Source organism: Halictus rubicundus, chromosome 4 (genome assembly GCF_050948215.1).
Source record: "Halictus rubicundus isolate RS-2024b chromosome 4, iyHalRubi1_principal, whole genome shotgun sequence".
NCBI classification, from domain to species: Eukaryota; Metazoa; Arthropoda; class Insecta; order Hymenoptera; family Halictidae; genus Halictus; species Halictus rubicundus.
Genome location: NC_135152.1, coordinates 16,286,486 through 16,298,000, shown reverse-complemented (window position 1 = coordinate 16,298,000; position 11,515 = coordinate 16,286,486). Strand labels below are relative to the sequence as shown.

The window sequence follows — 11,515 nt, the reverse complement described above, 5'->3', positions numbered from 1 at the left end:
CAACGATAACGAGAAAGGTCGTCAGCTTCGGTCTAGGTAGGTGTCGGTGAGTTGCGATGGACTTAATAAAATATGATGACAGTTAGGGTATGGGGGGATGGGGTTGGACGGAGAAGAAGGTGGTAGAAATGATTAAGGGCGGATGGGCGTGGAAATGTGCCGTCCGACGTCACCCACTACACTCTCGAGACTCTGTGTCGGCACGTGCGTGTCCAGCGAATCCTCGCTCCCTGTCAGTATAGTGATCTCCTCCGAGCCCGCGTGCAGAGACGCCGGGATGGAAGGCTGAACCTCGACAGTGTGTTCGGTGTCCCTTTTCCTCCTGGACGAGCTAGCCATCTCGCCGACCTTCACGGTGCTGAGAACAGTGCTGAACTCGCCGGGCCTTCGCCCGGAAACGTAGAGCGTGACCACGCTCGACTCTTCCTTCGCCTGGCTAGAATGATCCTCCTTCTTGTCGTTCGACTTGCCGCGGCTGTTGCGTGGCCGGGACGACTTATGGTAATCGTGCCCGTCATCCTCCTCCTCGGAGTATTCGTAACTGTCCTGCTTGTAATCGGAATCGGCCGGCTGGTGTCTCCTCTCGACTTCGCCCGGCAGGGTGTTGCTCTGGGTGAAAGGGGGCGCGGCAAACACCGGGTCCAGAAGAGGATTCGAGTTCTTGACCGGCTGCTGGGGCTGCTGCAGCAACAGCAACAGAGAGTTCAAATTGGCCGCGGGCAGAGCCGCCGTGGGCGTGACAACCACCGTGTCCGTGATGAACTCTGTCGCAGTGACGACGTCGGTCGAGCTGTCTACCAAGGTCGTCAGGATCTCCTTACCGCGGAAGGTAAGCGGGATCACGGTGCTCTGTTGTTTCGTGATCGTAGTGACGTACGAGGTGGTACGCGTGTTGTACTGCGTGGACGGTGTGCCCTGGGTTTGCAGCAGAGGGTTAGCCTGACCTAACTGACCAAGAAGCAGCTGCGATAGCAGGATGTTTGCGAGAGGCGCGTTCCCCGGCAACGACGGTTGTACAGTGGAAACTACGTTCTCGACGGAATACACGGTCGTGGGGACGATAACTGACTGCGACGCTCGGCGACCGCCTAAAGTGGTCAGCGTGTGGGAAACCCGGGTGGTGGCCGTCTCGTGGAGCAGAAATCGGGTGACCTCGGTCTGACCTTGAAGGTTAGTACCGGTGACCTCGCTAACAATTACTACCAGCGGCTTGCCGTCCCCACCTGTCACGGTGCTATACTGAGAGGGGCCGAGGACCTCGGTGCTCGGCTGAGCCGTAACGATGTTACGCTGCTCCGTGACCCCGTTGTTTACCACGGGGATCGTCACCTCGGTTGGGACGTAATGGGTCACCGTGATCGTTCCGTCATAGTCGGGATAAAGGGTGGGCGACTCCCTAATATCCTCGAGGGAACCACGACGCGACGACGATCTCCTACTACCGTTCCTACCCGACGACGACCTCGACGGAGCGCGAGATGGCGGGACTCGCCTCGAACCGGACGACTCGGAGGACTTGTTCGATCCGTTCCTCAACCTCGGAGGTCTCACTCTGTCCGAGGTGCTCGATGTCCTGCTGTTGCTTCGGGACCCTGAAGAGTTTGGTCTTTTGTAGTTCGTTCGGCTCGTACCCGTCCCGTCTTTCTCTCTTAGAGTGAATTGCCTACCGTTACTGGATATCGGGGATGGTTTTATTCTAGTCGAGGAGCTCCTCTCGCCGTTCGACTTGGTCCGTGGTCGGGCCTTACTCTGATTTGAATCCGACGACTCTGCCGACGTTTTCTCCGGATTGTTCGGCATCTTCGACGGCGGACGAGACGTTGTCAACGACCTGCCGCGATTGTTGTAACGAGCGATTGGCTTGGTCGCGGACTTTCCGTTTTCATCCTTATTGACGACCGCCTCGCTCACCGTCTCCGTCTTCTCTTCAGCTTTCGAGCCTGGTCGGCGGAAGCGACTCGAATACGCTCTCAACTGACTCGCTTGCCGACGCGTTCGCCTACTCCTCGTAAACGGCCTGATTTGCACACCCGACCTGATGGATTTACCGGAACGTCGATTCGTCGTTCTGTCTTCGTGTTCCGATCCCTCGTAGTCGTTGTCGCTAATCTCCTCCACGGGCTCGTCCTCGAAATTGTCCTCTCCATCGTCCTCCGGATCTTCGTTCGGGTCTATCTGCTCATCGATGGGTAGCTCTTGCTTCTTTCCAAATAGTCCCCTCGGCGGAAATATGCCTGTGTTGCCTTGTCGCGGTTTGGTTGATATCGGCGGGGTTCTACCGTTGGATCTACTGTTCGTCACCTTAGGGATAGATGGCGGGGTCGGCCTATTCAAATTTCCATTTCTTCGAGGTGTCGTTGGTGGTTTGGCGGTGGTAGCCGTTCTTCCAGAATTATTCAAACTGATCGGCCTGCGGAATCTCAACAAGGGATTCGTGGACCTTCTCGACGACTCCGTGGTTGTCTGCAGCGGCACGGTTACCGTTTCACCGCCGTCGAAGTCCTCCGTATACGGGGTCTCATCTGTCACCAAGGTGGTGGTGGTGAACTCGTTGGCGTCGTTCTCCTGATCGTCATGTCTGACGGTTGCCTGTCCTCTCGACAGCGTCGAGGATGGTCGAATAGGTGATCTGAACCTGGTCGAGGCTCCAGGGTAAGCGGAGCTCGATCCACGAGTCGCAGCTCTGGCCGAGGAACCTCTGATCGATGTCGGTCCTCGCCTGTTTCCTTGGAACACCGACGACGGAGTTATCCTAACCTGCGCTCTGCCTCTGCTGCTGCCTGACACAGCGGACGTGTATGCGCTGGCTGTGCTAGGTGATCCCCTTCTCCCATTGAACCTCCTGGACGCCGACGGGGACAATGTCGAAGAGTACGGCCCGATCGGAGAGCTCACTCGGCCTCTGGACGATGCAAATCTGTTGCCCTTTCCAGCTAAGGTGGCCGTTATAGTCGGAGTGATGTCTGTTCGAGTAATCGTGGTAGCACCTTGCGCGCCTTTGCGTTTGGGATTGAACGTCGGTCTATTCCTGGACGAGAATGGCCTGATCGCTGGTGTGAACGACCTCTTCCTCGAGGAGAATGTCAATCGAGACTTTTTCTTTGAACTCTGTTCATCTTTACCATCCTCCTCGTCCTCTTCGTTCTCCTCGCTCTGTTCAGGGTCGTCGTCCTGATCGGAAGACTCTGTCGTGGGATCTTCCGACAGGGAAGACTGAATCACAGCTGGCGAAGGAGAGATCTCCGGAATCTCGGTCGACTTCGTGGGCGGCTGTGTCGACGTCGGGGCGATGTTCAGGGTCGGCGTTGCCGACGAGAAGCTCGAGGTGCTCTCGATGATTTGGGCGTATCTGCCTTCGATACTGGTGCCGATCACTTTCGACTGATAGAACGTCGTGGTGCCGTTGTTCTCGATCTGGCCGTGTATCAGCCTCACCAACCCGGTCCTGTGACCATGAGTAGCCGGGATAGTTGCTTTCCTCTCTTCGTTCACCCTTGTACTGGAAGTACTCTCGATCACCTTGGCGTACAAGCCGTCGAGCAGGGTTCCGATCTGTTTCGTGGTGAAGTAGATCGTGGTCACTTCGTCGGCGTCCACCACGCTTCCCTGGTTCAGCGATAGAACACCGGTTGGGAGGACAGGAGTGGCGATAGACGACGACGGCAAGGGTGGTGTTTCGATCGAGGTCGAACTTTGAACAACCTGGGCGTAGAGGCCGTCTATGTAGGTCCCGTGCACGTCGGTCACATAGTGAGTCGTGATCCCTTCGTTCACCTGACTGGATCTGACAGTCGAGATCAGACCTGTCCTAGGCTGCTCGCTGGCTTTCGACGGCGTGACAGGCTTGTCCACGGTTGGGATGCTCTGCTGGTACACCGGCCCGTTGATCGCCCTGCCAGTCGCTGCTGGTTGCGTGGTAATGACATCCGGCGTAGAGACACTAGTGACAGTCTCCAATCTGCTGTTCAGTATAGTCTCGTTGCCAATGTACGAGGTCGTGAAGTAGGTGTACGTAGTATAGTACGTGGTAGGTTCGGGCGATACGGTAGAAGACTCCGCGATAACAGGCGCGACAGGAGTATTTGTGACGTCCTTGACGATCGTTTTCTCAACCGGCTCTAACCTGGGATTCTCGAGTGGTACGATGTCCGACGGAGTTACTTCGTTATCAGCGGTGATCTTGGACTTCTCTTCGTTGACGGGAGTGTCTTCGGTAGATTCACTGGATGGTCTATAGGTCATGACGACGCCGAGTTCCACCGTTGGCGTTGGTGTCACTCCTGGCGTCATCACGTTGCTGACAGTTTGCTCGTGACTCGTGGTTACGGTGTCTCCGCCTTTGTAATACGTGGTCCAATAAGTGAACGTTGTGAAGTACGTCACCGGCACGGCGCTAGTTTCCATAGGAGACACAGCAGTAGGTCTGATGGTCTCGGTGACGATGTTGGTGACAGTCTCCAGACGACTGGCCACGTTCGACTCTTCACCCTTGTACATGGTCGTGAAGTACGTGAAGGTTGTGTAACTCGTCTGGAGAAGCAGAGTGGGCGCCGGTTCCACGTCATGGTGATTCGACTCGGACAACTCTTGATCCTCTGGGACCGCGTTTCTCTTGTCCATCAGATCCAGGACTGTGCCACCGCCGGAGCTAGAGGAGGATACCACGTCGGTGATCATGGACCCAAGAACCTCTCCGTCGACAGGTGGATTGGGCGTCACCTGAGCGTTCACCTCGAACCCACGGAACTGACTGTCAACCGTTGGTTGGTCGTCCACGGTAGTTGAGGATTCTGTAGTCTCTATCTTAGCTTCGTCAACGGCTGAACTGTCGTCATCCTCGCCAGCTGCCTGCTGTTGCACCTTCTTTGCCAGTTGAAGTGCTTCTTCTTGAGACTTCTGCCTCTGAAGAGCTTCCAGATAAGCCAAGATCTCTGGAGGAACTGCTGGCTTCGCTGGCTCCTCTTTCGGCGTGGTTGGAGCCCGAGTTTCTTCGGTGGTTGGCAAGACAGCGGTGGGCCGAATTGTCTCGGTGACAACGTTCGTGAACACCTCGGTCCTAGTCTCGATCTCTATCTCGTCGTCGACGAAGATGCTAGTGAAGTAAGTATACGTTGTGTAGTAGGTCTTGATCTGTTCTTTGACAGCCTCCGTTGGCACAACTGGAGTCGGGCTTGGCTCGATGTCAGGCGCCGTCTGTCTAGTGTCTTCGAAATCCTCGGTAGTCGTTCCTGGCTCTGTAGGAATGTTCTGATCGGTGGTAGTGTCCTGATCCTGAAGAGTAGTCAGCGTGTCTTCTGTAGTTTGCTCCAAGGTCGTCGGATAATTCTCGGTTACTTTCTCGTGGAATTCAGGGAACACCGACGGCTCGACAGCGTCCGCGATCTTAGTGGGAACAATAAAGATCGGCTGATCTTTCTCGAACAAGTCTGCGACCACGGCAGAGACACCTTTAGGCCCAACCGTTTGAGTGATGACGTTCGTCTCAACGACCTCTCTACTGGAAACGCTGGAGGTGTTCTCTTGGAAGTAGGTCGTCAGGTACGTGTAGGTAGTATACAACGTCTTGAATATCAGCTCTATTTCCTCGTCCTGCTTCGTGGACTGTTCTTCCTCCGTAGCGATGATCACACTCGGAGTAGTCTGAGTGGTCGTCGGCTGGGTCAGCGCTGTGGGAAGAACGGTGGCCGCAGTCGAGTTAGCTGCGATCAGCTCTGTCAGGTAAGAGACCTCCGAGGAGACCAGTTCCCTCGAATGAACCGAAGTGGTAGTTTGAGTACCGTCGGGAATGAAGAACGTCGTGAAGTATGTGAACGTCTTGTACACCGTGGATGGCAGGACTCTGGTAGCCAGAGTCACTTTGTCCTCCTGGTCCCCAAATTTATTCTTACGCCTCAGTCCGATATCGTTCTTGGGGGTACCTCCTTTGATACTTCTTCCTTGAGGATCTCCTGGGACAATATCATTCGGGATCTCGTCTTCCAACGAAGGCCTGGCCGACTCTGTAGTTCCCAAGACTCTCCTGGCGCTCTCCAAAATGTCTTTCAGGGTGGTCAACACGCTGTCGGTGGTGTCTCTCAGCGGAGTTGTCAGTTCGTTCGTCTCCTGCGGGCTTTCTTCGCTAGTGGTGATCACTTTGGGCGTAGTGCCGACTCCCGTATCCAAGGTAGTTTCCTGTTCAGCCTCGGTTCCTTCCGCGACAGTCGTTCCGTAATCAACAGTGGTATCCTCGGTGTCATACGTGGCAGTCGCTTCGTCAGGGAAAAAGTAAACGTTCGAAGACGTGTGAATGATCTGGGCGTAATTGGTGCCAATGTAGGTGCCGTAAATTAAGCTCTTGTAATGAGTAGTCGTGCCATCCATCGAGGTTGTGGAGTCTACAACCTTGAGAAGTCCCGTAGCTTTCAGAGATGCCGTGTCTACGTCAGGGACCAGAAGAAGAGGCTCGGTGGACGTGGAAGACGACTCCGTTTCGAAATCCTCGGTGACGCTGGGCTGGATATGTGCTCGGTTGATAATATCCAGAAGAGGATCACCGGATCCAGCTTTCGGATTAGGCTGATCGAGTCCGGGATGCTGAGCGGTCTTCTTCGGAACCGGGACGACGCTCGTGGGCCTGATTTTCAGCACAGCGACGCCATCGTCGGGTCTCAAGGTCGCGTCGCCCTTGATCGTAGTGGCAGGCCGCCCGACAGGAGCCGGCGAAGTACTCGGAGAGAAGACGATAACGGTCTCGCCCACGGTGGTGGTGAAATCGGCGAAACCATGATAAGTCACGGTGGCCAACGGTTTGGCATCAGCCTTCTTTTGCATGGGCACTTTCGGCTGAGGCTTGAAGATCTTCGGCAACCGAGGCCTGAAGGTTTTCGGCTGATCGTCCTCCAAATTGTCGAAGCTGCTGGTTACGTACTCGTGTTTGACCGTGAACGTCGGCAGATTATCAGCGGGCCGAACCTTCGCAGGCTTGAACCTCTGCGGGTCGGTGCTAAGTTCCCGCCTGCTGAATATATCGTTCTCCCTGGACATTTCGTCCAGCTTCGTCGAGGCTTTCTCGTTGTCCTCGTGCTCGTCGGCTTTCTGGCCGGAGTCCGTGCTGCTCGAGGTCTCGATCTCCTTGAGAACCTTGATGGGCGCGTTGTCGAGCGCCACTCGGAACTGCCAATCGTCGTCGGGCGCTCTCGACGGATAGACCACGTACGGTCTCGGGGTATCCGGCGTGGGTTCTTTGTCATAGAAGACCCTACTCGACGTCGACAAGATTCTAGCGTACAGACGACCATTGTCTAGCGTGGTGCCCAGCACCTGGGTAGCAAACTCTGTGCTGGCACCGTCCTGCACGAACGTTCTCGCGGTTTTCGTGAGCAGGCCAACCGGCGGAACGGATTTGCCGGGTCTGGCCGAGACTAGGAGGACAGTGGTCACCCCTGAGGATAGTCACCGTGTGTGTTTACGTGTGTTTTGGAACGAGTCGGGAGGAGTTCGGGATCGTTCAGAAACATTGAGAACCCGGGACATGGCCGCGCATGCACGATGGGTACGGTTCGGTTTGGTTCGGTGGCGTCAAAGTATTATCGGTGAACGGTGGTGGTAACGAAGTCAGTGATCGTCCGTGTCGTGCATCGATGCACAGTACATATTCGTCCCGGTCGTGTTTCGTTCCCGTGTCCGTTGCCAATTACGTCAGGACCAATCGTCGTCGGTGGTGGTTGTTTGTATTTTGTTGGTTTTTGGTTGTTTTGTTTGTGTGTGGTTTTTTTTTTGTTTTAGAAGTTTGTTTGTTGTTTTTTTTTTTTTTAGATAATGTAGGTCGTCGGAGAGACGGAGTGGCGGGCGGACGTTGGAGGCAGACGGCATCCAGTTGTTGAGAAGAGTTGAAGGCGAGGAGCAGGCGGGAGCAGTAACAGAAACAGAAAAAAAGAGACAGACGATCTTAGTAGACGAGTCATCGTTGTTCGTAGCCTAGAGCACCTGCTTCGTCCGGCTTCGTCCCCGTTTACCAAGTTTATCATCGATTTCCGATCGTCACGCGTTCACGGCCGCGCCGGTACCGTTTGCTGATATCCGTGGAGGTCATGCGCGAGAAAATCGTTATACATGTGTATTAAAAAAAAAAAAAATGGTAACATACCAGGCGGTTAGGTGGCACGTGTGTATGTACAGCTCGGGGGACCTGATCAATTTTTCTTCAACATGATGGATTGTTTCTAATTATCCGAGCCACACTAGTGGACAAGCTTCTAACACTCCCCAAAAAATAACGGAATAAAGGTGTACACAATATTACAATTAAAACAGATCTATCCAGTTGTAACCAAAATCTTGGGAAATTCAAATTCTTGACAAAGTTACAAGGCACTATCGATGAAAATAGTCTCTCGCACGATGTAATTAAATACGGCTGTTGAAAATGTTTAATACTAGATTTATTTTGTATCATCTCTATTATTCGACAATGCAGAATTTTCCATAGATTTCTAACAGAATTCTAGACCAAGTCTATCTAAGTATGTCAAATTATTATTTTTTATTTTAGATATCGTAATACTTTTTATTTCTCTTTTATGACAATTTTATATAGTCGTTTAGGATATAAGGTTACGAATAAAGAATCAATCGGCTCAATTAGAGTGTAAAACGAAAATGAAACAAAGCTAAGGGAGAATATTTCATACGACTATATCTAAAAGTGAATCTAAAACTAGATTAAAAATCTGTATGAAAATCTGTTTCATCGAATGATCGAGATAGTATAATCTAGAGGGTGTTGGACACATTGCACATTACTAGTATTTAACATTTTTTAGCAGCTCCGTTTAATTATTCCCGTCCGGTACACTATTTTCAGCAACAACGTCTTATAATTTTGTGCAACTAAAATTCAGTTTAAATGAAAAATATTGTGTGCGCTATTCGGTTAATTTCGGAAGATGTTGGGCAGAATTGAACGGTCCTATCTTACATTCCATGTTGAATATAAGATCACTATTAATATTACGCGCTAGAACACACGCTCGCGTGTACATCGAATTAGTTTCGCGCGTGTAATCGTAGTGAAAGTCTCTCGCGCGTATCGTTACACGATCCTTGTTTTTTTTTTTGCAATCATCAAGTCCCCCGAGGCTACGTTTCAGCGGTAAGTCATTTGTCAGGATTCGAGACCCGCGTACCCACGGATACGGAACACAATGTGTACAAAAAAAGAAAAAAAAAATAGACACGCAGAGGACACATAGAGCACGCGTACTCGAGCAACGCTGCGTATTCTCCTTGTCTCTCATTTTTCTCTCCTTTTTCGTTTTTACGTGTCGCTATGTATACGTTTATATGTACACGGCCGCACCCCTCGCGTCGACACGTACAAATCGTTTGTTTTTAAAGGTAGAACGATCGGTTTCGTTTAGACTGTGAGAAGAGATAGGCCAGACAGCGGAGAACGAGAGAAGAAAGCGAGAGAGAACGGTTTTTACCGGTAGAGTTGCACTCGAGTCACTTTTTTTCTCCAGCGGTGTAGCGAGAATGATCGTACAGAATAGAGAGTGTCAACTCCAGGGGAAAGATTGGTTAGATGGAGTTAGAAATGATTGCCCGTAAGTGCAACTCTATTGTGAGATCACAAGTATGATGCAAGGCAAGCACAGTGATATGTTTTTGGTCGCTCACCTTGCAGGTCCCTCTCTAGCCTAGACGCGCCAGCTTCTGGTAACGATTCCGCATCTGTAGAGAAGAAAATTAGTTTTTCGTTATTTTCTTGCCCACTGCTTGCCCTTGCCTTGTTAACTACCAGAAGTGTCTATTTCTAACATTCGGGGACCATAACTGTTATAAGTAAAAAGAAAAAAAGTCATGGGATAACAAGTATTTCATTCGACTAAAATTGTATCGGTTACAAATAAGGATTCTAAGTAACCGAAAATTTGTTTCGTTGTCGGTAAATGTTATCGTTAAGAGAAATTCATTTCGATCGCTAATAACAGTTATCGATGGGAGAAGTTTATTTCGGTCGGTCATAACAGTTATTGGTGAAGGAAATTTATAATAGATATTATTAAATAGTACATTTATACAAGTATTCAACCGGTATGTGTCGAATCGGTTGCAAGCTTCACAGATCTAAGTAAAAACAACTACAAATCGCATGCAATCGGGCATCCCGTTCAGTAACGCAACAACTCTTTAGGAATCTAGCAGAGTGCCGTAATCTCGCACCGGAACATCGAGAGATGGGTTTTATACGCTCTGTTTGCGGTAATACCGTGGACACTTCAGTGTTGTAATAAAAGAATTGAACGCAAGTTGTCCTCGGTACACAACTTTCAGTGGAATAACAGTAATCTTCAGTCAGACGGAACCAATTACCTTTACCAATTGCTTGAAACGGTATTAATTAAACGGCCGTCTAACTACCGAACAAACTGTCCAGTTCTTTGTTCGTAATTTTCCATAAAGACCTCTCATAGTTAAACGTTTTGTTCGAGGTCGGCGTTCTGTCCCGGAGTATAATACTTTTACCATCTCTGGTTTTATATCGAGACAGTGTGAACATTTAATTTTATTTCCATTAACGATTCTCGGTTGATTCGGTTTTATTTTACACTGATAGTTTCAAGGATCAATGAATCTGGTTAAAACACCATTAAAAACATGTAGAAAAAACGTATGAACAACTGTCTAAATCGAGTTAAACGTTGCTACCTGTGCAATCATCAAGAACAAAAGCATCGAACTACAACACGATCGCAAATAAATAAAAAATTCGACAGTATCTGAAATAGAAAATGGATGAATTGTCATTTCAGGAGTGTGTGAGAGTTAAGCAAGATTTTGTTGATGTATACTGTCTTTATTCGTACTGTCGCAATTCCAGTAAACGATATACTAATTTCTTAGTACGTTCCGAGTGCTGTAAATGAATTACAATGTCATTGGAACGTGTCGAATTCCAATACTCGAGAGAGAGAGATTATTCTCCCGGATGCAGTTGCGATTCGTATAGTTAACCTGACTTAATTAGTAACTCGTTTACTAACGGATATCGATAGCACAGGTGGGACAGGTAGCAGAGGCGAGTTGGGTCACGACGACGGCCATTCAAGTCCGACGAAATTCCGCGAAATCGGTGAACTCGGAAAATCGAACACGGCAAATGAATGAAACACCGAAAGAAGCCACTCGATCGGTTACTTTCAATGTATGGCACTCGTTTAATGACACCGGTCACGCAGGTGTGTGCAGGTACCAAGAAGAATAAATACAGGCAAATTTTACGCGACATATCCGGTTCAGAAGCGCATCGTGATTCAAAATATTACTTTCAATGTTATTTCTGAGTCTGTACATCTATTAACAAATAAATTACAATCTCTCATTAACTCCTTGCATTATCTTGTCAGACTCGCGATGAAGCTTTCGAACAGAATCTGCTACATATGAATGTTATTAATTTCCTTTAAACCAAAATAGAATTCCATTTTGTTGTTGTCAATATATAATTATTCAACATATTACGCTTCATAATCAG

The 11,515-nt window shown here is 50.0% G+C and overlaps 1 protein-coding gene and 2 long non-coding RNA genes across 3 annotated transcripts; 2 read left to right on the top strand and 1 right to left on the bottom strand.

Annotated features, from left to right (window-relative positions):
* Positions 1–132: 132 nt before the first annotated feature.
* On the bottom strand, positions 133–7,428 carry LOC143353867 (uncharacterized; the record flags this gene model as incomplete). The annotated part of the gene is made up of 1 exon (XM_076787472.1): positions 133–7,428. A coding segment is annotated over one exon (7,296 nt), but the record flags the coding sequence as incomplete, so codon positions are not given.
* On the top strand, positions 7,302–8,096 carry LOC143353092 (uncharacterized). The gene is made up of 2 exons (XR_013082072.1): positions 7,302–7,705; positions 7,795–8,096. It is a non-coding gene; the product is annotated as an uncharacterized LOC143353092 (long non-coding RNA).
* A 784-nt stretch (positions 8,097–8,880) lies between these two features.
* LOC143353091 (uncharacterized) lies at positions 8,881–10,058 on the top strand. Its single transcript, XR_013082071.1, has 2 exons — positions 8,881–9,584; positions 9,665–10,058. It is a non-coding gene; the product is annotated as an uncharacterized LOC143353091 (long non-coding RNA).
* Positions 10,059–11,515: the final 1,457 nt, after the last annotated feature.